Source organism: Lycorma delicatula, chromosome 2, assembly GCF_047948215.1.
Source record: "Lycorma delicatula isolate Av1 chromosome 2, ASM4794821v1, whole genome shotgun sequence".
Taxonomy (NCBI): domain Eukaryota; kingdom Metazoa; phylum Arthropoda; class Insecta; order Hemiptera; family Fulgoridae; genus Lycorma; species Lycorma delicatula.
Genome location: NC_134456.1, coordinates 77,312,972 through 77,339,298, shown reverse-complemented (window position 1 = coordinate 77,339,298; position 26,327 = coordinate 77,312,972). Strand labels below are relative to the sequence as shown.

Genomic DNA, 26,327 nt, shown 5'->3' with positions numbered 1-26,327 from the left:
TTCTATCACCAGGGTTGTATTTTAGGAAAATATTTCAAGAAAAAGATTAAAAAAAGAATAATTTTAAATACTTTCCGTTGGAAGTAACAACTGAGAGTAGTTATATTCCTAGTATCGACACCAAGAAAAAGGCAAGGGTTTTGTTATAGCTTAAATAACGAAATTTGGCTGGGCATGATTATTACAAATCCCCGCAACGAGGATATACGAAATAACCCACCGGGTTGGTAAACGTGTCTTCGTAAATCATCTGATTTGGAAGTCGAGAGTTCCAGCGTTCAAGTTCTAGTAAAGGTAATTAATGCTAGTAAAGAAGTCCTAGTAAAGGATTTGAATGCTAGATCGTGGATACCGGTGTTCTTTGGTGATTGGGTTTCAATTAACCACACATCTCAGGAATGGTCAACCTGAGATTGTACAAGACTTACACTTCATTTACACTCATACATATCATCTTCATTCATCCTCTGAAGTATTATGTGAACGGTAATTACCGGAGGCTAAACAGGAAAATGAAAGAAAGGATGTATGAAATAGAATGAAAATTGACAAGGTAATATTCGAGAGAATGGAAAGAAATTATTCTACCGATAAACCCAACTCCTACCGCAAAGGTATTTGTTTCACAATCACTAGAAACTTAGGCGTCGATGAAAGTAGAAAATATTTTTGGAAGAAAAGAAACTGATGGGAATTCATGGGAAATATAAAATAGTTTGTAGAATGTAGTAGGCTGTAAATATTCGCTAAAGAAGTGTTAATTATAAAAATGATCTAAAGAACGTTTACAAACATCATTTAAATAAATTTTTCTATTATTTCTTCTGATCATCGTATTTATTTACAAAATTTTCTTATATGTTAATAAAAATTACTAATCAATACAGCACTCAAAACCCGTTCTGAATTCTGGTTAATCTCATACGTTAAAAAATATTCATCGCATAATTCCATGCAACAGCTTTCAATTTATATGCTTAATTAATCATTAAAAGAGAATTAATCAAGAAAAAAAATTAATCCTAATCAACATTAATCAGTTAAGTCATTCAATAAAACAAAAATTTTACTCAGTCTGATTTTTTTATAAAGAAATACCAAAAAGTTATGAATCATACATACAGATAAAAGTTTACTTGACGACGAATTAAATAATTGGTAAATTGATGAATGAAAATGAATTATAAAGTGATGTAATTCTATAGCCAGTTTTGTCTCTAGTTGTAAAACACGCTATGTGGCGTGTTAATACTCGGTAAATCAATGTAAGTTTTCTGGAAAACCGAATACATTGCAGGTGGTAAATATCTCACCCTTAAGTATAAAAAATTTGAATTTTCTTCCATGACGCGATATCATAAGGATAGAAATAAACTCGATTTCACTAAAGCACATTCATTCACAACACAGTAACTAGATATATAGAATTGTTTATTTATTATAATTGTTATTACAGATATTTTCTTATTTAAATACGAGTACAATATTTTGAATTTTATTATTATATTATTATTGTTTATTTATTATAATTTTTAATAAATTTATCTAATTATTTCTTATTTTAATAAATTAATATAATCTATTTAACTAATTAACGTATTAAATTCTGCAATGATCAACGGAATAATAATGTTTAAATATTAATTGTAAAATAATTCTAAAATCATATCTATAAGAAAACCAAATCGGCTCTCAAAATAGTTAAATTTAATCTTTACCAATGGTTTTCAAAGTGCAGGATACACCCTAAGAAGTTGTAGAAAATTCTTAAGGGATATCAAATTATAATACCATTACACTTTACTGTTGAATATCAAAGTAATGATTTTTGTTTTATAGCAAGTGAGAAACATTCAAGTCATTTTACGGGATATATACATGATATATATATATATATATATACACACATTTTTATTCTTATATAAAATTACTGTATATAATAACTGCTATTAAAATTAATGTTAATTTATTTTTATTTTATAGGATTTAGGCACTCCTAAAGTGACATATGGCTTCAGCCTCCTCATAAATTCATTTCTATTTTATAGGTACTAAAATGATCATCTGTTTAATATCGTTGGCTTGTTAAATGCGAGCAACTTCTCATAAAGAAATACTGCTTATATTTTATTCGAAAAAATTTAATTTTATAGATCAGCTGCTGAATAAATCTGCTTCGCAAGTATTTTACATACTTGCCAAGTATTATTAATACCACGAGTATTTTATATATTTTACCTAGCAAAAGTTAAGATTGTACTTAGTGATCTATACTATAAATTTCTTATTACTTCGCTGTAAATCTTATTTAAATAGTTTTCGTGATTACTTCAAAACTCGTAGACGAAATTATTTCTTTAGTCACGAGGAATTTAACTGTAGGTCAGATTTATAAGAACACTAAATTTTGAACGAGTAACATACAAGTAGATAAGAAACACATAATTCCCATTGGTGGATGTCTAGTTACCTTCAAAGACCGACCCTGAAACTTGGTCGAAACATACTAAACCTTGAGATAGAATTTTGTTTTTTTCTAGTAACGTTGTAAGTTAGTAGTCTCCTAGAAATAAAAATTGATTTTTTCTGAATACGCCCCTTTTTTTTGTTTTACGTCGAAAATGGGAAAATTTGCCTAAACCAAACGCCCAGTAGCCCGAATATTCTGGGTGTCTGGAGTTCACAGCCTACTGCAGTGGGACCCACTAAAAAACCACTCCTTCACGCAACGAGATGCTGAAAGTGACGTAAAGACACAATCTTAGCACCGCACCACATGAGTTACAGGACACCTCACATTCATACAAATATTTACACATCACATTCACACCGTATTTACAACTCAATATATTCACTATACACGTGGACTCTTCTTAACCCCGCACAGCTATGCCGGCCTCAGACCGCAGGTACGCATCCTGCGGAAGCCATTCGTGACGATAATGCAGAGGGACTCTCCCCGTCGAAGGCTGGCGCCCAGCGTCGCCCTCAACCGACATCCTCCTCGCTGTCCTCCTCCAGTAGCTTCTGGTGGAGCATTCTTCTAAACAACTGAGCACACATGGTTCAATCCTCGCCGGACGATAGCAACAACTGCATGACTCTCCTCGGCGAGTCCAAACCATCACATGACAATTCTTCCTTCCACCTGGGACACACAAAAAGGTTGTGCTCCACCGTGTCTGTTTCTTCGTAATGCTGACATTGATCCGTACGCCTCCTTCCAATCCTGCAGAGGTAGACCCCAAATGACCCTTGACCGGTTAGCCACTGAGACGTCCAGACCTCCCCATGTAGTCTATTGACCCACGCAGCTACCTCTGGGATCAAAATATCGCTCCAATGTCTTTCTTTTGCATTCCTCCACCTCTTCTGCCATTCAGTAAATATGCGGCTCCTCCTCCTCTTTGCCTTCTGTGGGCCTGTTCCTTCTTAATAGGCCTGTCTTAACGGTCCTATCCCTGCCTGAATGCTCCTCTTGATAGCAGTGGACTTTATCGTTGATGAAGACCACTGCTAACGTTAAGTCCAACGTTTTAAGTTTAGTAAGACTAATAGCCTTGTTCTATTAAAGAATTTCGGATTAAGGGAGATTCCTCACCAAATTTCAGGCCTCTACCTTTTCGAGAAGTGGGTGTAGCAGCTAACTTAGAAATTTCTGTAAAATTGTATTTTATTATTAATAACAACTAGTTAGGAAACAGTAAAAGAAATTTGGCCCTGACGCTGTTTCAAATTTCTAGCATTTTCAGAAAATACAAGGTAATCACGGAAGCCGTTTCATATTCCTATTCCTCCGCCTTAGGAGTTGTTTAAAGGATAATTAAAAAATATTATTTCAGAGAGTATTATTCCAAAACGAATTTGAAAATTTTTTGAAGTTTTATTGAAACAAAGAAATCCACTCTAAAACATATATTCGATTTTCTTAACAGCGATAAAAAAACCCTAAATAGATGAATTGAATAATAAGTATGGAAAAGGTTTTTTCGACAAATTATTTTTATGTTAACTGAAACATAATGAAATACAAATAACACGGCATAACCTGATTTCGTATAAAATTATTAATACAGTAATTTCAAGATTTTTCCTTGACCTCCCTTAGAATTGAGTTAGCAAATTTTTATTTGTTATAAGAAACTTACAAATTAAGGGGAACGTCATTGCAAAGTTTTAGGTTTCCAATTTTTCCACTTTGAGTTAACACTGATAATTCAGTTTGTGAAATTCAACCGCTTACAAAATAGATTTTAAAAATTAATGCTCTGATAAAGCAGAGTTTATTGTTTAAAAATTGGACCTGTGACAATGATCTAAGAATAGTTTGCGATGTGGCATCACTTTCCGATCCAGTTTGCGTGTTTTGTTTCTAATTAAAGCTGAACTTCTTGAATTTGTGTTTAATTTTAATAAACGTCATTTACATCAATTTTCTCAAAATTAAATTCTCTACAAAGTTAACTAGAATTTTTTTTATTATTGGTAAATTAAAAAATTATTTTATTCCAAAACTGAAAAGTCTATTTTCCGATAAAACATTTTCGTGTTTTACTCCGTTTTTCTTAAAACCTAAGTGAGCTAGAGATGTGGGACAACTTTTATTCAATTTCTTAGATCAAAACCCATATGGAAGCATCAAATTTACCCCTCCATTTGAATCGCAGGAATTTTAGTACAGTTTAATTTCACAGAAGAAGCAGAAAGCAGTTAGCACTAAATTTGGTGAGCCGAAACTCTCTAAAGAACCGTTCTCTGATCTATATTTATATGAATTTATTTCTTATTTTTCGCTATGAAATTTCCCGAGAGACTGAGTAATTTGGAATCATTTTGTGTATACAGCAAAAATTGTTATAGTAAAAATTATCTATTTCAAAATGTTATGATAAAAATCTTTTTTCACACTGAATTGTTAAGTTTTACACTTGAAAAGATTTTGTACATATTCAGAACCCTTAAAGATGTACTTTGAAAGTAATAAAAAATATTTTGTTCTGCACTTAATTCTAGAATGAAGTATATGAAGCATGTTTTATATACGTCAGTATATTTGCATTAACAACAAACACTGGTCTTTAATGGACGTTGAACCCACGTTTGAAACTAAATAGAAGTTTCTGTAAAATCTATTTACGTGTCTGCGTTAATTTTCATAATTTCACCTGTAAAATGTTTTTCATCATTCACAGAGTGTAAATTAAAAATGTTCAGACCTATCATAACGAAATAGAGTTTGATTTTTGTCTATTCGTTTTTTTTAGGTTTCTATAAAGTAGAAATATCAAAAATTTATTAAATTCCTAGAATTTTTAATTCTAGAGCTACGCTGCTAGAAGGAAAGTATAGCAAATCTACAAAAACCGGGGTATGGGATTTCTTTTGCATTTCAAAAAAACAAAACAATTGGAGGGTCATATATGACCCTCCACACGTACGTACGTGTGTTGGCGTGTTTGAAGCTTAATAACTTTTGACTGGATGAACCGATTTTGATGAAATTAGGCAAGGAAACTCGTGTACATGGCGAAATTTGTTGGTAAAATTTTAGGATCAATATTTCCAGGTGGTAAAGTAGATAGTTTTTTAGGGTCAATTTTATCAAACTTTTGCAAACATAACACCGCTTTATGTTATGCTCAGTACATGCATGCATGCATCTTAACATTCTTTTAAGAATTTTCCCCTATAATTCCCCCTTCTCCAAAATTCTAAAAAAGCTCTCTCTTTTATTGTATATTTTTAACCATATTTATTATGTCTTCCTAGGCATAGCAGTACTACAAAAATATATTCTGGGCAATATTGGTGGTGGGGAAGCCATTTAAATTTAAAAATTACTTTTTTTTTAATTAAATTTTTTTTTATTTTTATTTTCATATATTTTCGTATATTTTTATGTCTTTCGAAGCATAGCAGCAGTATGACTGACCCAAAAAAATACTTTAGGGCAATATTGGGGATAAGGGAGCCGATCAAGGTTTCAAAATATATTTTTTTTTTTAATTTTATAATAATTCAGTAGTTTAATTTTATATTTTAAGAATAAATAACCAGTGACTTTGTTGTCACTTTTTCGTTAAGGGAACCGCCAACAAATATTCCAAGTGAATAAACAGCAGACATTATCAAGATTTCAGTCGGTTAAATTCCAGTATCTAGTTAAACAAATTCAATCCGAAAGATACGCTACGTTAAAATAGGTTCACTCCATAATGTCGTACAAACGTAAAACAATTTTTCAACATAAATCGATATAATGCACACAAATTGAAATAAATAAAACTTCTGAAGCAGAAGTCCTTTTGTTTTAGTTTTTTTTATTAAAAACAAAGACAACATGATCGCCTATTTTGTATCTTCTCTGTTCTTCCATACCAACATTTTAAGTGCCTCTAATCTTCTTTCATTCTCAATCCTGTGTGTGTTTAAGTTTCAGCATCATACAATTCTACATACTCATACATTGCACTTTGCTCGTCTCTTCTTTATGTAATGCTCTATAGAGAAACCTACTTCACCTGTTAAAACATTCTTTCTTCTTTGCTATTCTGTCTTATTTCTACTGTACAACTCATATCCTCAGCTATAGTGCTTCCCAGATACTTAAATCGTTTTATTTACTTATTTTATGTAATATCAGGTGTGTATTTATCGTGGATACCGGCATTCTTTGGTGGTTGGATTTCAATTAACCACACATCTCAGAAACAATCGATCTGAGACTGTACATGACTGCACTTCACTTACAATCATACATATCATCCTCTGAAGTAATATCTGTCGGTGATTCCCAGAGAACAAAAAAAAAAGCACAGTGACATGAGAAGTAGTCTGCAGAGATGCCAAGGCATCTGTGCGCAGAATATAAATGTATAACGTGTAAGTGTAAATGTACGCAAATGTGTAGTCTTGAACACACTGAGGTCGACAACTCCCGACACGTGTGGTTAATTGAAATCCAACCACCAAAGAACATCGGTATCCGCAGTCTAGCATACAAATCCATATAAAAGCAACTGTCTTTACAAGGACCCAACCTTAGAACTCTCCGACTTTGATAATCAGCTGATTTTGCGATTAGTGTTTAACCACTACACTAACCCGACGGGTTTACTTGTTCTATCTCCTCACAGTTCAATATAATATTTATCCTTTCATCGTTTTCTCCTTTTATCGAGTAGATCCTTGTTTCCGAGTAGTCTACACACTTTCCGGAAACGTAAAACTAAAGGAAGAATTCCTATTAGATAATTTTTTTCTACTTGTTAGATAACTGTTAAGATACACGCCTAGATAACTAATATCATCTGCTTAGGATAGAACAATTGTAAAACTTTATTAACATGAAATTAAATAAATCTTAGAAGTTATTATAAAGGTAATTAATAGAATCATAACTTTAATTACATACACAATATATAGGTACCGCTTGATAAAAAAAATTACATTAAATGTTATTTCGAAATCGTAGTAAAGCATTAAATCATTCTATAAAAAAAGCTGATACCTACAGCTAACTCAGCTGATAAATACGGCTAACCACATGAATTAAAGGAATACAAACAATAAATGTCAACATTTTATGTAAATTTCATTTTAGGTAATCTATAGTCATTTCTTATAGAAGGTAAGGTAGTAGTAGTTATTTGATAACTGTTAAAATCTAAGTTTTTAAACTGATATAATCTAGCGTTTCTCAACCTGGATACTCACGATACTCACGAGGGTCGCAAAATTAACCTACAACTGTACATACTACAATGAAATCATTTTATGAGAAAAAACCATTTATTATAAAAGCTATTACTTAAATTTATACTTACACATGTAAAGAAAGCACAAAGAAGAAGACTGAAAGCAGGAAATGTGGATTTAGAGGAGAATAACAAGAACAAGCTGGGTGGATAAGAAAAGAAATGATCAAGTGTTAGAAATGATCACCAGAAGTGAGTGAGAGGAGGTCTTTGCTAACTGTTATACGAAAAAGAAGAGCGAAATTAGTTGGACATATACTACGACATGACTAGTACTTGACGAATATATTTGAGGGCAAGGTTTTGGGTAAAAAATCTAGAGGTAGACCGAGAGCAACCATCATCAATAAAAGAAGAGATGGGCCTTGGTTCATATAATGACTTGATGAAAGAAGCGGAGATGAGAGTGTCGTGGCTAAATCGACAAGGCCTTTAGTGAATGATGATGTAAAGACAATAAATTAATGAGATTGTTGCGTTTGTTTTTCATTTTAAGTTTCTCCATATACGGACCATCTATGTTAGAAATACACAAAAGCAAATTGTTTTCAAAAAAGAAAAGACGATTCCTATATTTAGATTTTAGCACAATCATAGACGAAAAACCCTTTTCACAGAAGTAAGAAGTCGTGAAAACGGATTAACATTTTCAATGCTTCTGTGACTAAATTTCCATATTCACTTCGACGAGCAAGCTAAAACGTATCTAAATGTTCAGATGTGAATTGTAGTTGTAACTTTTTATCGGCAGATATTTTTATGAGCTGGTCGTGAATCTCAACTGATAACTTAGCAGCTGTAAGGTTTTCATTAAATGGATTCAGTACCCACCTTTTCGAGAAATCAACGCACTACGGCTTTCCATCCAATTAGTTAAACCCATAATTTAAATAACTGTTATAGTACAATTTTGTCTTTTTACCAATCGATTCAATGAATGTAGGTGGCTCACTTCGTTTTTTCACTAATTTATCCATTGTTCATAAGAAACTAACTGAAGAAAAACCAGTTACACCGTTTGACCGCACATTAAATTATTATTATTTTCATTATTATTATTATTTTCAGTGAAACTATGCTTTTAAAAACATAAATAAAGGTATCAGACGCACGCTTCGCATTCGAAACTAAACTGATGTTCTGTAATCCTTTACGCCTCTTTTATACCGCTGAGAGCACGACGAGTTCAAACGTATCATATGTATGTTCGAACATCACGGTCTCTCAGAAACATCATTCAAGCAGACCAAATTATAATGAGCAAGTACTCATCAAGTTTAAACCTGTAAATTGCTCATGTTTGTACACTTCATACATGCATGATGTATATCCCGTCGCTATCTACGCATCTGAAAAGCTTCAACTAGGTATCATTGGATTGGGTTGTGGTCGCGAAATATTCGTTATATATTCTTTTTACTTTTTGTGGTTCGTGAAAAACTAAAACGGTTGAGAATAACTGATCTAATGAATTATGTCATAAATAAATTTAAAGTACTCTCGAATAATGATATATTACATAGCAGAGTTATAATTACAACCCAATAATATAATTATTATTTATTTAATTATAAATAAAATCTAGTTATTATTTGTTACGTAATAAAATTATAAGCGTTTTAAAAATCTAACTTTTATTTATTTTTATTTTACAGGATAAAGCTATGCCGAATGGAGAAAAAGAAGGGTTTTCTATTACTTTAGAAAAGGTTGATAGACATCAAGCAGGAGTTTACCAGTGTACTGCAAGTAATGGTGTTGGAGAGCCAGTGTCAGTGGATATGCAATTAGACGTATTGTGTGAGTATACCACAGCTTTTATACTCTCGTTTATACGTACGCACACCGAGTTGTTCCTCTCTCGTTCTTTTTCACTCTTTCTATTGTCACCTTACCGTGAATCTCTAGCTTTAAAAATCAGTTCCTGTTCATTTTCCATCCAAATCCTAATTCAGGTTCTCAAATGCCTGGCTTCTTTTCTAGACCAATTTAGTTTTTCTTTTTCACAATTATGTCGTAAAACTGTTTTGTAAGCCTGCTATTGTTGTTATTGCAGTGAAAATTCATATCCTTGTGCGCTTTTTAAGTACAATATACGGTTAGGCTCAATATAAGCCTGGTTTAAGCTCATTGGTTTTTTTAGACGAATTTTCCTTATCTCCATTCAGTTATTTTCTTTCTTTTAACAGAGTACATACGATTTTTTTTAATATCTCACAACTAATCATTCAATCGTATTCATTAATTATTTTTTTCTTAAATTAATCCGTGTAATTTTTTTATATCTTTTTATTCTCATTATATCTTTTAAAAAATTTGATGTGGACGCTACATGACTTCCTTGTATGTCCTTAAATTCCATATACACATTTTTTTTTAATGTAAAGTACATAAAATTTTATTTCATTAATTACTTCTGATATTTTTTTCATATTTTTTTTTATTGTATTATTATTTATTGTAAAGATTTTTTTACAATCAGAGGTTAATAATTATTAATATATCATTACATTTAAATTTAAAAAAAAAACTTTAAAAAAAAGAGATGAAGTCGGATTTGAACCGATGTGCCTTCCCATTGTAAAATCAAAATATTTCATAATCAAAATTCTACTTGGCTATAACTCTGGAACCAATGAACATAAGTACCACTTATGACATATTGTTGAAAAGCACTCAATGAGGGTTTATTATTGCACTTAAGAAAAAGTTCAAAATCCAAAGTTTTTGGATTTCGGGTTTTTTGGACACTTTTGGTCCAGTTGATTGCAATCAAAAGGGGAGGTGAGCGGTTAGATGTTACAACAGTCCTAAATCCAAAATGTCAACCACCTACGGCTAATCGTTTTTGAGTTTTGCGAGATACACACGTACGTACAGACGTAACGCCGAAACTGGTCAAAAAGGATTCAGGAATGGTCAAAAAGGATATTTCCGTTGAAATCTGAAAACCGAAATTTTTTTGCAATCACAATACTTCTTTTACTTTGTACAAGGAAGTAAATAGCGCTTTAACATTTCTAATTGTTTGAAAAGTTTTAAATATAAATACCTAGCTGTTTTTATTCGCACGTAAATTACTACATACATCACACGTTATTTTTTATTACAAATTAGAGATTATAATATAAATATTTCGGAATTTATAGTATTACTATTGAAAAACAAATTTTATTTTATTATTCATATAGACAATTATTTTTAAAGTAAATCAGAATTACAATTCATAAACATTTACTTTGTGTTCGTATTTAACGGAAATGGTGAAAAACTTTGATATACAGAGTGATTCAGGAAGAATGTAACAAACCTTCAGGAAATATTCTATTGGTGAAAATTATGAAGAAAGTTCGAAAAAATATAGCTTCGGAAACGCTTCGTTAGCGAGAATCAAATTCTTTGCAAGCGTTGTTCAAAACGTTTATGTGTTTATTTCCCATTTAACAGAGTTATTTTACGCCAAACAAAAAAATATATATATTTTTGACCGCAATCTTTTGTCTTTTACCCCACATTTCACTAAAACTTCTAAAAATACAGTTGTGTGACTTTTTTTTTTTCATTTTCCAGGTGAAATTTCATATAAAACCATTAAATCTACTCCTTAATTTGGGTTCCAAGTTGGGTTTAATTTTATCGAGTACGAAGAAATCAGGACGAAATCTCTCACCAGCCACTCGCTAACGAAACGTTTCCTAACCTATGTTTATAATGAACTTTCTTCTTTATTTTCAGTAGTAGAATATGATCTGAATGTTTATTACATTCTTGGAGAATCACCGTGCATATTTGTTTTTTATTTACTATTTTATTTTGCGTTGTAACGGGTGATTCAAAAAGGATTTCACAACTTTAAAGCATATAAAAATGTATTGAGATAACCTACAGATTCGGTTGAGGTCTCATTTCATAAAAACCATCAAGTTTGTCATCCAACATTCACTTTAATTCAATATGACTTCCATTTGTAACGCGACATACATCCCATCTGAAATCGATTTCATTCCAGACTGTAGACAGCAAGTCGGGCGTTACTTATGCAGCTGCGGCGTTCAAAGTCTTCAAAAATTCAAAGTCTTAACTCCAAAAAATCAGCAGGCAAAGGTGGTACATAGATCCGATCATTAATGAGAATCTAGCAGGGTCAAAACTGGGGAGCGAGGTGGCCATGCAGTTGGACCTTCACGATCAATCCACCGACCTGGGAATCGGGTATCAATAAATTCTCGGACCTCTAGGCGGTAGTGAGGTGGTGCTTCGTCTTGCTAATACTAACGGCATCCATTTTCCATCATTCATTTTCATCCATTTTGGTCATCATCTAGATGATGATGACCAAAATGGAAGCCTCAGTTAGATACTGAGGAATTAGAAAACTTTGATCTATGTCCAGATAAACGATATCATTTACGGTTACTTACTGGAAAAAGATCGGGCTGTACAATCTTTTTTTGGTTAGGGCACAAAAAACATTGACTTTAGAGCTATCAGGAATGTGCTGTATAGTTTCAAGAGGGTTTGCGCTACCCCATATTCGACAGTTATGAGTGTTCATGTTGTCCCCGATTTGAAATGTTGACTCATCACTAAAAATTACATTGTCTGAAAATGTATCGCTGTCTGCGATTTTATATATCATTTGCACACAAAACTGCAGCCGAGCAACTTTGTCGTCCTCTGTAATGTGTTGAACCACAGTTATGGCTTCAAAGGCAATCGTTTACGTAATACGTACCAAACATTAGTTTGTGGAATGCTAGTCTCACATGACGCTCATCGAGTTGATTTCTTCGGACTACGTGAAAAGCTTCCTCTGTTTGAGCGTTCTGGTGATTTTGTACGTTTGCCAAAAAAACCTGTCTCAACGAAGGTTTAGTGTCAAGAGTAAATTGTACGCCTACCAGAAGGCTCCCTACCGTACTCTACAAAAATTAGGTTACACAACTGTAGTTGCTGACTGCAAATGGTGCAATCAAAACAGACAACGAGCACGTTCCGAAACAGAAAATGTATCTATTTTTAATAACACTGGTGGCCAAATTCTATACTAGTAAACTATGTGAGTCAAAATTTGATATGTTTTGATATGAAACGAGACCTTAACCGAATCTGTAAGTTATCTAAATAAGATTTTATAAGCTTTTATAGTTGGCAAGTCCTTTGTGAATCACCCGGTATATAGCAAATATAACCGATTATATTAATCGTTAGATGTGAATATATTTTATCAATTACATCATATATTTTTAAAAGACAAATTAAAATGTTGACACTACCTATAACATAAATCTGTTTTTAATATGCTATCTCCTGAAGATGGTTAATGACCGAAAGAACTACAGAATTTTAATAACTTGTTATTAAAATGCTGAATGCTGAATTTTATAATAGTTCTTACATTTAAATTCTTCCAATTTTACGCTGTTTGAGTAATTATACAATTATTAGAATGCAAATAATATGACTTTAAACAATTTAATTGTATAATCTTACAAAATATGGAAAAATACATAAAGAAATTGTACCTCAGCTATAAGGTAGTTCTTATCCGCATTTGGATTGTTGAATACCGTTATGTAAAAACATATGAATTGAAATGAATAAATAAAAAGGAATAATGGTAACTCGAGATAAAATGAATTTTTTTTTGTTTTTTCTTTATTATTTTTAACATAAAAAAGTTTTTAAATATATTCTGTAGATTTCATAATATAAAATGACAAAGTAAATAAGTTAATATAAAAATAAAATATGATTATTCCACTGTGAAAATACATAAAAGACAACAGCTAGCTTCCAAACTCAATTTAGTAAATCTCATGTGAGCTGCATAAATTCTAAAGAATTTCTTTAATATTTTCATAACCGTGAGGTACGAGAAAACTTTAAAAACGTACTAAGTTTATAAACGTAACTATATCCCGTATTTAACTACATGCCTTTCATGCTTCTTAAATTGCAGATCGTTATAAGACCTATCCTTTTCCTATTTAATGTCATCTATTGTTGTGAAATTTGAGTATCTAGCAGTGTTGTGAATCATTTTAAAATGTACGTAACAAAAAAAAATTTGAGTAAATATATTCACTATATATATATATAAAATAAAATAAATATATTATTTATATATACTTTATTTTTTAATAAAGTATATATAATTATATATATATTATAATAAATAATATATATATATAATTTTTTTTTATCGTTTATTAGGCAGGAGTGTACGTTTATTAAGATAAAACGCGTGTTGATAATTAAAATGATTATATCAGTAACTCATACCATCAGTTACTTCTGAAAACACATCGAAAATTAATATTATTTATACTAGTTGGCAATTGCCATTACATACGTAATTTGCAATTGCTCTCACCTAATTTTCTAAGAATAGATCGTAAGATTGTGCATATCCGAATAAGAAATATTATTCTGATTGAATATCTGTAGTTGTAATTATGCAATTACACCTCCACACATTAGGTGTAATTATGCAATTTGTTGGAGTAAAGTTTTTGTATCTATTATTAAAAATGGATTTAAATGAATTATTACTGTAAATATTATTAATGTTATTTCTATAAGGTGTTTAATCGTGAAAAATGGATAAAAAGGAATTTAATCAATATTATTTATTATTCTAGTTCGATTTGAGATCCTGTTTCACGTAAAATTACTAAATGTATTTTTATGTTTAGTAAAAATACTAAATTATTACTGTTAAAATAAACGGTACGATTTAGTTAAATGTAAAAAATCGATTTAAATTAGGATTATCTATAGAAAATCCTCCTTAAATTCTTTAAAGAATTATTTCTCCTCTTTAAGGAATAGAAGAAATTAAATGTGTAATAACTGATGCTACTCAAAATTAAATTTGTCCTGATGATAAAACACGTGCTGTAAATGCTGTTGCTATAAGTCTTATTATACGAGTATTGATCCAAATATTTCTTCTAAAGGACATGGATCTTCCTTTTTCCTTTTTGTTATTCCTTCTTTTGTTTTTCGTTTTTACTTTCCCACCTAACATTATAGCAGAGCTGTAGCTCTAGAAGGGAAAGTACTGTTAATCGGTCAGATTGGGCATACGCGGTTTTCACCGTATCTTGACGTTTTGACATTTAAGGAACCCAAAAAATCGAATTTTAATGACCGGATTTTAATAAAACCGGATGTATGTGTGTTAGCTTGTAAATCACCTCATATCTCCAGCACTTCTGGACAAACTTTGACCAGACACATTACTTCTACATATTAGGGACTAATATAACCCTTAGTATCTCGAGATTTACTCAAATTATGTTCGTATTTTTCTTAGGCATATGTTAACGAATATAAAATAACAATATTTGCAACAAAGGTTTATTTTTGTAAACTCTAACGTCTAAGAAGTGACATTACTGCTGATCTGGATAATGGAAATGAAGAAAAGATAGTTGCATTTTTACACGCCAGTGGACTTCTTAGAAGTCTGTAAAAGTTGAAAAATGTTTAAAGCTGTGTTAAAGAATTTCTAAGTAGAATTCTTTATGTATATGGGAATCTCGAAGCGTGGCACGTGTAGTGACGGGAGGTAGCCCTCTTGCCTAGGCCATCCTGGCTCGTCTGCATTCAAGAGCAGTGAGTCGGGGTGTGTCCAATGATGGCATGGGGGACCCTCAAGGGTAAACTGAGGGCGCGAGGCTATGGGTAAGCGCAATGGATGCCTGTAGCCTGTTTATAAGGAACTGCCACGGCATCCTGGCGCGACTAATATACTGCTTCACGGCGGTTCTTGTCGCCCCGAGGGTGCTTAAGCAAACTATAAACGAGATAGGTAGAAGAAAGAAATGTTATTGATAAGTTGTATTTTTAATTTCATGGTCTTTTGAGAACCTCATCTCAAATTTTAATAACGGGGCCCTTTACACCCCGTAAGTGTTGTTTTGTCTCGTTGTTGTTGTGTCTTAATGTTTTTTATGTTGGTTGTGTTTTTAAATAAAATGTAAGGGCCCTTTACACCCTTACATATGACGATTCTGATGGTGATACTAATTTCTTTTAAAGAATGTGACGAGGGCTAATGACCCTAGCAGTCGATGTCCGTAAAAATTCATAAAAAAAAAAATCTTGTTATGAACAAAATATCTATGAATTTGGCAATGGATTATTTGTGGTTAACCGATAACGGTTCAAACATCTTGGTTAAATAATTAATTTGTGTACCTGTGAGCAAGTTAACACAGAAACTGTTGGAATTCGAGGTATATATAATTTTCTTTATAAATATTGAAACGCTTACTTTTATTCAGCTACAAATACTTCACTGGAATATAAAAAGTAATTGGTTACAGTTTTCGAGTCCTTAGCTATATCTGAAACAGAGTGTTAGTAAATAATGTAGGAAGAAGTGAAGGCATGAATGAGGTTTTAAAATCGGTGGCAAAGGTTATGGATGGTTATCAGATTACAGTATAAAATGAACGACCTTATTGGTTCACACAAAGGCACTCTGGATGACATACTAGAAAGAAGTCGAGGTCGCTCATCGGTTTTACAATATGTGATAAGGAAGATGGAGGATAGCTGAACCACAAAGATCAGTTCTTTTCTACATATTGCTAGGAGAGGCGTCCATCTGAAGAGAATATAGAGACCTGGAATTCAGTAAGCTGTGACAGATCTTGTAGAGAGTGAATTGGAATATTAGTGTCGAAGGATTCCACCAAGCGGAAAGCTGAAAAAGCTTTTATTTATTCAAATAAACCTGTTTCCAACAAGTGGTGGGGTATATATTTTTTTTAAATTGTTAAAATACAATAAATTTTTTAATAGACAAATTACCGAAGAGATATATAAAAACGTTAGTTTAACGTTTATTATCATCATACTTTTGTTAACTAGAAGGGCGCTTAATAAATAAAATGTAGCTCTAAATTACGCTTCTGAACCTAAAATCATTGTCTCTGCAACCGTTATATTACTTACTATTTCTTTCTGGTCGATTTAAATTCTAAAAATAATAAGAAGGTAAGAAATACGCAATCCGGAACGTTCAAATTCTTAAAATCCTTTCAGATTATATCAAATTAAAATAATGGCGTATGAATTCAATTGTTTTTTCAAACAATAGCCAGTCTATATACGCATTCAATATTAGGCCTTTTATTAAAAATTCCAATTTCTGATGGCGTGCATTCATTTATTAAGATTCCTACCATCGTTATATAGGACTCATTTCATTTCTCGATTTGCAAATACATCTTAAAGTACCATCTCCCTTAAACTTTTGTTTTATTTTTTCTCAAAATACTCAGTACAGATTTAAATTCTTACATCCAAATCGATTAATAAGTATGTTTCAATATTGTCATTATTTATTTTTATTTCTTATGTTAAAATGTACAGAAAAATAAAAAAAGGTTTGAATAGAATAACCAAGAGAAACTAGTATAGAAAGAAAATAAAATAGCCAGGAAATAGCTTCTTTCAACTGCACTTTAACAGTACGTAGAATCAGTGATAAAGGAACTAAAATATAAATTTATATACAAAGAAACAATTCATAAATAAATTTGGAGGTTTCACATTCTATAATAAAGTTATCTAGGTTAAAATGAATGTGGTAAATAATACAGACTCATTAATACATTAGGAAGTTAGTTTTAAAAAAAATTTCGTAATGAATTGCTATTATTGAAGTGAATTACGTTTTAGAATAAACCAGCAATAATGAGATTTGGTGTGTAAGAAACATTATTTAATATATTAAGATAAGAGAAAAAATATATAAAAGGAGTAGCTGCTTTTTTTTATTTTAGCAAAATGGAAAATAATGGATAATGTAAAGAACGGATTGTAATTATATTTACAAGGAAACTTTTGTGAAAAAATTTATCTTTTTTTGCAAATATAAATTTATAAATTAGAAAAAAAGTTGTCCCAGGAAGAAACAAAGAAACTTTCTTTCTGGACATTGTTCAACTGGTGAAAAATAATGAAAAAAGTTCACATAAACATACGTCTGGAAATGTTTTGTTTTCGAGTTACGACTAGCGAAAGATTTCGTCCAAATTTTAGCTCTTCTAATAAAAAAAAGCCCTATTATAATTTTTGAGACCAAGTTAAAGAGTAAAGTTGGTGGTTTCTTATATAATCTGAACTGGGAAATAAGATAAAACAGGTCCCGTTACTGCACATCTAGTACGTTTTAAAATATCCTACGTAAAACATAAAATTCAGTGTCGAAAAACAAGTTTTTTTTTTAGGTTTGTAGAACAATAGCTTTAAATGTCTAAAAATGTGTAAGATTTAGTAAGAAAATTGTAGAAAATTTAATTCGAAGAATATTAATGTAAATACAGTCAATAAAACCTTCAAAACCCGGTTTTTTTTAGTGAAGCTAAACAGGCGAAAAATAAAAATAAAATCGTATTATTCTGTACCTAATAAACATTATTCTTATATAACAAAACAAAAAATAAAAATAGATGAAATGATAAATGGTAACAGAATAACAAATCTCAGTTAATTGTTCGAAATTTTTTCTTTTCCAATGTACACAGCACTGGGCGACGTAAAATATTTCCGGTGGCTTTCTACGTTTCTTCGCGGAACTTTCTGTCTATTAGGAAAGCAATAAAATAAAAATTCTTTTGAAATGAGATGTTATAAGAGAACATGGAAAAAATACGGACTGATAGCATGCAAAATGCAACGGTTTAGTAGTGTAGAAAAGAAAGAAATAGTAGATCAGTCTGTATTTATTAAAGCAATTTAATAACAGTAATTAATAATGGAATATAATGTATTACGATCAAGAATTATTTCTTTTTTTTTACCGATAAGCACTATTAACACTTTTTTTCTAAATTTTTCCAAAAAAAATCACTGAATTTTTGTAAAGTTTTTATCAATCTATTTCTAGAATAAAAAAAAGACAAATTTCCGTGGAAGAGTAGGAGCGTGTTTGTTTTCCATCCTAAGTTTCCGTATTAGAGTCCCAGATAGGTATAGAATTTTTTCACATACCACAAAAAATTCAGTTCATTATCATCCATCGGAAACTATTACAGAGTGCCAGACAGAATAAAACTGAATACATAAGAGTTAATTGCTGTTTGACTTCTCAAGTCGATTATATTCAACACAGCTATTCCTTTTTCCTCCAAGTTAACTGATTGTAGTATATATAAAATAACATAATTTTTCAAATAATTTTGATACCTGCATTTGATTTTTCAAAAAAATAAATAAATAATTGAGGCAAATTCATTTTTTTTTTTCAGTTTAAACACCTCCTTATTACAAACAAATATTTGTGGGAAGTCTCATGTTTTCGCAATATCGAATTTCTATGTAAAAAAAAAAAATGTATTATTAAAAAAACAAGATTCCTTTCTTTTCAAATACCGAAGGAAAATTCTAAACGATTTTCTTTCGTTTTCCACTGAAAAAAAATTTTTATTAAAAAAAAATATCACACTATTCAAGCGTTGAGCTAAAAGATTTTAATGAAAATCAACTATATTAAAATGAATGAAATAAATAATTAATTGGATGTAGAAGGTAGCAAGTATGTTGAAGTTATACGATTAAAGAAAATAATGAAAAAATTTATTCAATTACTTATATAAATGACTATGAACCGAAAGAAAGTTTTAAAAATTTAAAAATATCTGTATACCCGTGTCATTTATTAGAAAAAAAAATCCATTGTAATCAAACCGTAGAGGAAAAGAAACAAGGGAGAAAGAGAATAGTATATTTCTAGGCGAACAAGAGGAAGAAACCGTATGAAAACCAAATGTTTGCTCATTTTTATTTATTTGCATGATAGTGCGCATGTGCGCACAGTTATAATCGGCCTTCTTGGTAAACACACACACTCACATTGCTATTACTGTTTGAGTTCGTTGTACGTGTTAGATCTGGTTGTGTGTTTGAGAGAATTTTGTGGGCACCCTTTTTTTTCTAAGCTAATACCTGTGTAATATTAGCTTATCTATTTTTTAAGCACGTTTTCCTGTAATTTTTATGTTTTTTTCACAGTCAGATTCTAGTCCGCTATCTGACCTAATCATTTATTTTTTTAAATATACGTCTGGTTTACAATGACTTTTTCTACAGTCCTTATTAATTCCGGTCTCTATATTTCTCAGTAGAATTAAATTTTTTTTCTAACTCATAACTAATACAGGAGTACTTAAATATAAAATTATATATATTTTTTTTTTCTTTTATTTTTATAAACGAAAGTTAAGCAAAAAATGTCCACTGTTAATAAAATCTATAATAAGCAGCTTTAATCACGATTTCTGTATTGTAATTAACGAGATAGTTATTGGGATTTACAAAAATCCTAATAATTACCAAGATAAGTTGGTATTTTTTTTAAGATACAAACTTCTAGAGTGATCTAGGTATTGTACTGGAATAGCATTACTTCGATTAAAAAAAAAATCCCTTTGGGACGCCGGGAGGCGGAGGTAGATTTCACCGGTGCTAAGTAGGGGATAAAAAATATTTCCACCTTAAAGTTAAGAAAAACTTCAAATTTACTCAATACAACAATGGTTGCATGTGAAAAAAGTTTCACATGTTTAACATATGACAAGCCCCATCGTACAATTCCAGCAAGATTTTGGTCATCCCTTGCCGTAAGGGTTGGTCATATCAAAAATTGTTTGAAACAAACGTTTTAGGTAGTTTCCAGGACTAACGACCACTTTAAACCGATTCGATACTATTAACGGAGGTATGATTTTTTTTTGTTTTCGAAACTCTATTTTCTCCAGCCCCTAAGCCAACGGTTGATATCAAAAAACTTTACATACATAAGTTTTAGACCCTTATCCTAAGAATAGTAGGAACTTCAAACGAATTCGATATTTTACTTAATAACAAAGTTATAGCGATATTTCTTTTTCGATAAAGCTCCCTCTTTTCCTTCCTCATGGTCCGATTTTACCCATTAACGACCTCAATCGAGATTTTGGGTCGTTATATTTTATTTATCAATTTGAAAGTGATTGGCGCAAAATTGCGGCAGTTATCGTGTTCACAAGAAATAATAAATATATATATATATATATGTGTGTGTGTGTGTCTGTGTGTGTGTGTGGGTGTACACATATAGACTTTTGAACTGCTGACTATTTTTTCTTCTTCTTCAATCTTACTGACAATATCTTATAAATATTTTTTTCAGTATACCATCATCGATATTCAGTACTTGATTGTAAACAGTTTTTATGTAAATGTTAGTGCTTGTATAGGATAAAATCTTCATTGTGAGGAATACTAATTATTTAAAGAGGTATTAATAAAAATTAACATCTCGTAGAGGACATATTTTAGAACACATAAAGTATTTAAAACTCGTAATTAATATAAACAATAGTAATAAATGAGTTATGTTTTCTCTAACCGGTTTTCCAGCTACTGCTGTATGCATACGGTCTGTATGCATAGACAAATGCAATTACCGCTACCAGCTTGCCAGGCCTGACGTAGCTACAGATTTAGTGCAGTGTAGGTGTAAATGCGCCCAGTGTTACCGGTGTAAACATGTAGTCCTGATGATTCTCAGGTCAACCATTCCTGAGACGTGTGGTTAAGTGAAACCCAACCACCAAACAAGACGGAGAACTAAATCTAACTATAATTTTATACTTTTTATGTATATGTTCATACTGGAAACACCTATGTTTGTTGCGTAAATAGTTTCACGTATGATAAATATATTTCGGTACAGCAGGCTTATCCTAAAATAAAACCTAAAATAAGTTCTTAATTGGTTAATATATGGTTTTTAACTTAAATTTAAGTTCTAAATTGAACCTAAAATAGAATAACTTGGTGGAATATAACAATTACACTTAGATCTGCTTTAAAAGAGTCGTTCTGTTTCTTTTCTGAAGTTCGGTTGTCTAGTTTGATAAAAATGAATATTGTTTTTTTTTGCGTAAAAATAAGTCATTATATTTTAGCAAGAAATATAAAACAAAGGAAAGTTAACATATTTAATTTTCTAAATTTCGGTGTACAAGATTCACACTTATGTGCGCTAAACAATGTTCTGGCATACAATTTTTGTATTTTAAAAGCTTTTGATGAGCCCCAAAAGATGACGCTACAGGTCAAGTTTAATGAGTAGTCTAATTTTAAATGAAAGCTAGTAACCTTTTGTACATTTTATTAAAATAAAATTTTTAGTTGGCAACCAAATTACATTCTCTTAGAAATAGAAGATTTGTAGGTTTCCTGCAAATGAAATTTGTGATCTCAAGAAACTTAATAAGCGAGTAAAAAAATACACGTCAAAAAAAGACTTCTAATTAATTCCACATTTTATTTATTTTTACTAAATTAAATTTTCAAAGAAAACGGAGAACCAAATGTAATAGAAAATGAATAACGAAAATCTAAATAATTATTTTTGAAAAGGTTGTCAGCTTTGTACATTTAGGTGAAAAAGTGGGTGTAAAAAAATAAAATACAAACGATAAAGTAACAGAATACAGTTCGGTCAAACAGTATTAAAGAGACTATTATTACTATTCAGTAAAATACTTAAATAATCAAAGCAGAAGAATTCAAATAATAAAAGCCATCTGTGATGACTTACACCTTAGAAATCTGGCCAATGATTAAGGTATGATAGATAAGAAGATACAGAAGATTCGACATGACAATTTTAGGGGTAAAGGTGAGTGATAAAAGAGAAACAACTGAATAAGATCACAAAATGGAATTAGAAATATAGAAGAATCTATATCAAGGATGAAATGGCAGGTCGTATAGTAAAAAGAAATCAGGAAAATGGATGTAACCCACCGGCTTGGTCTAGTGGTGAACGCGTCTTCCCAAGTTAGCTGATTTGGAAGTCGAGAGTTCCAGCGTTCAAGTCCTAGTAAAGTCAGTTATTTTTACACGGATTTGAATACTAGATCGTGGATACCGGTGTTCTTTGGTGGTTGGGTTTTAACTAACCACACATCTCAGGAATGGTCGAACTGAGACTACACAAGACTACACTTCATTTACACTCATACATATCATTCTCATTCATCCTCTTAAGTATTATTTGAACGGTAATTACCGGAGATTAAAGAGGAAAAAGAAAGGAAGATGGATATATTAAAAAAAAATAGAGAAATAACTGGATGAAATCAATAAAAGATAAAAAAAAAGGAAAAATTTCGAAGAGGCCTAATTTTTTATGTTATTTGAAAGAAAACTAAAAGAAAGACAATTTTTTCCTTTGTATGGAGGTCCCGGGTTCGAATCCCGGTCAGGCATGGCATCTTTTCATTCGCTACCAATTTCCACTACGCTAATGATCACAGCTGTTCATGCCCGATCTTTCATAAAAAAAAAATATTTTAAATATTGATATTTAGAGGTATATTATATAGTGTCCCATGAAGAAACGGAGAAACTTTCAGGACATGTTCTACTGGTGAAAATAATGAAGAAAGGTTGTATAATTATAGATGTGGAACGTTTGCATCCTTCCGGTTTAGTAAAAACTTCAGATCTGAATCCAGGACTAATTGTTGTCAAATAGATTCGAACATTGGGTAATCTGTGATCAAGTAGTTTACGGACCATTTTACATTACACGCCTCACAGTTGTGCTCAGAAGAGCCAAATAGATGGGCGTGGGTGAGCCTAGCGTGTCTAATTCTCAACCGAGTTAGGACGACTTGTTCTCTTCTGTTTCTTGGGATAAAAGGTTTCTCGAACACGTTCTCCCGGATGCCATGTAAGGCCGTGGGAGGACTTAGTAACCAGAACGTATTCCACTGAGAACGTAGTTTATCACGGACTGCTTTCATGAAGTCGTTCTCACATGTTAAATCTACTCTGAGGCCATTTATTGCCGCTCTCTTGGCACCTTTATCAGCCCGTTCGTTCCGGAGGATGCCGCAATGGCTCGGAACCCATACCGATACCACACTCTTATTTATTCTTGAGAGCCTATCATAAATTATTTGGACGATGGATTCAGATCGTCTGCAGCTCAAGCTCTCAAGTACACCCATAGAGTCTGTAATTACCAGGAATCTGACGGGTCTCGATAACTCTCAAGGCGGAGTAAATTGCGTAGGTCTCGCAAAAGAACGCAGAGGAATGCCTATTCCTCTGCGTTCTTTTGCTTATATATTATACTAAACTTATATATTATCTCGGTGTCAGGGAGTGTAATTCATTTTGTAAAATTCGTTGAGTGAAAATTCGTTTTGATTTGGCTAATTGTTATAATTTCCCTGATCTTTATTTTCTTTGAAAAGAATTTTTTTTATATACTTAGAAGAGATTCGATAATTTAATTTATGAAATAAAATTGTGATAAAAGTAATGAAAAAAGAACAACTACGGATATATAAATTACAAATATTGTGAACTAAAAATATCAATTCATTTATTACATTAATCTGAGATGATTTTTAATCATGTTTAGAATATAATCTTAATATTATCTCCAGTCCTGTAATAAAGATCTATGTTTTATGCTGGACAGTTTTCAGTATTTAGGAAATGATCGTGAAGGGCACTAGAGAAGAGTCTCACTTCAGGAAGTTTAGAAGTAGAAAATGATTAACGAGCGTAGTAAACTGTTAGCTGCTGTTAGCCCTAATGTATATGCCCTACCATGCTTCTATATTTTATACATATAATTTATATATATATATATATATATATATGGTACAGCATAATCCGATTCAGTATAAAGTCGCATCTGTTATAGTATTCCACCAGTAAAATATGTCATTTTACTTCTACCCCTTATGTTTTTATTTCTCAAATAATACAGACGGGTGTTTTTTTCCCACAAACCGTATTTTTAATCTAGATAAATTATTTTCATTATATGGTAATTTAGTTTTAATCGTCAATCTGAATTCAGTGCATCAGTTAATCATTTCATTTCTTACTGTTACTTAATTTTTTACCTCTTTAAAGAAAATGAATAATTAATTTATAGCCGACTACTTTTATTCAAACTAAATCTGAAATCCAGTCACACAATTTTAAATTTTTAAAATTATTAGTAAACAAAACTTAAAGATTTTTATTTACGAGTTGTTTTGATACTTAGAAGTATCAATAGACTCAGTAGTTGAGGCCAACAAGGAAATAACATACATTGCCTAAAAATGCGGTAAAACCATCCATATAACATAAGTGTACATACAAACTATTCTGCAAACAAAAGGGTTACGTTATTTAAATATTAGCAACTGGCAGAAGACCCGGTAATGGTTCGCTATTGCTAGATTTGAATACTTGAGTATATATATATATATATATATATATATATATATATTAAATGAAAACAATTGGAAATTTCATAAAGCATTAACAAAATGAACAATACGGAACTCAAAAAATTTAACCTTTCCCTTTTACCCTTTCCCCTTTTCCTTTTCCCTTTTCCCCCGTTTTCCCATTTTACCATTTTTATTTTTACCATATTAAAAGTAAAATGGGAAATATAACTTTTCCCCTTTCCCCCATGTTCCCCCGATTCCCCTTTTCACCCCTTTCCTACCTTCATTTCTCTTTCCCGTATTTCCCTTTTCTTTTTTCTCCTTCCCCTTTCCATATCCTTTCCCCGTTTTCCTTTTTTTTATTTTTACCATTTTCCCCTTCTTCCCTTTTACCTTTTTCAATTTTTCCCTTTTCCGATTTTTCTCCCCGCGCGTAAATCAGTCCAGTAGTTTTTTTTTAGTCTATAGCGGACACACATATCGGAAACATTGAAATGGAACGTAAAACATTTAGTATAGCATGTGTTGCTTTTACGTCCAACAGATAGCATGTTTTTACCTGTCACAGGCTTGACATCTTAGGTATATAACTAGTGGGTTTATAAACACACGCGCGTATTCGAATGCAACGTTGTGTCAAAATTTCAAAACAATCGGTGAAGAACTTTCGGAGTTTTAAGATTTTGAACAAACCAACAGTTACATTTTTATTTATATAGGTAGCGTAAGAGGTAATGGAAATCCAGATTTCCATTACCTCTTACGCTACCTATATAAATAAAAACCAAATTTGCTCTGAATTAAGCTTCAATAAAAAAATTTAATAATAATAGGGAAGGCCGTTTACGCAATACATTAAATGAATAAATATAAAAAGCTGTAATTAAAAGTAATTAGAAGTTGTAATTAAAAAAAAATACAAATAATGTAATTTTTAAAATATATGTTTTCCTTTGATTTTAAAAAAGACATCTAATATTTTCTTAAAATTGGGTTAAGAAACCTATGTCCAGTCCGACTAGGCGTTCTTCTTTAGATGGATCTTTCTTTTATTCTGCTGGGAACGACCCACAGGTATGACATTAAGCGTCTTGGGATCACGAACTTGAGTCTCCTCTGAGAATTCCTCAAAAACTCTTCATCCATTACTTAACTAAGGAACTTCTCAAAGTTATTACGCACAGGAAAATCAATTTGAAGGTCGTTGATGCTTGATCACATATCTCCGGGCCGTTTCGAGCAGAATAAAGAAAAAGCCCGATTTGTCTAATAGAACGTCTCGATGGACACGATCCACTAGGTTTTTAGC

The 26,327-nt window shown here is 31.4% G+C and overlaps 1 protein-coding gene across 1 annotated transcript in view; it reads left to right on the top strand.

Moving 5' to 3' along the window:
* Window positions 1–26,327, top strand: part of LOC142318914 (limbic system-associated membrane protein-like) — a 1,021,193-nt gene that overhangs the window by 783,912 nt on the left and 210,954 nt on the right. Inside the window, exon 4 of the mRNA XM_075355580.1 lies at window positions 9,413–9,557. Within this exon, the coding sequence (XP_075211695.1) occupies window positions 9,413–9,557 (145 nt within the window). The remainder of the gene's footprint in view (window positions 1–9,412; window positions 9,558–26,327) is intronic.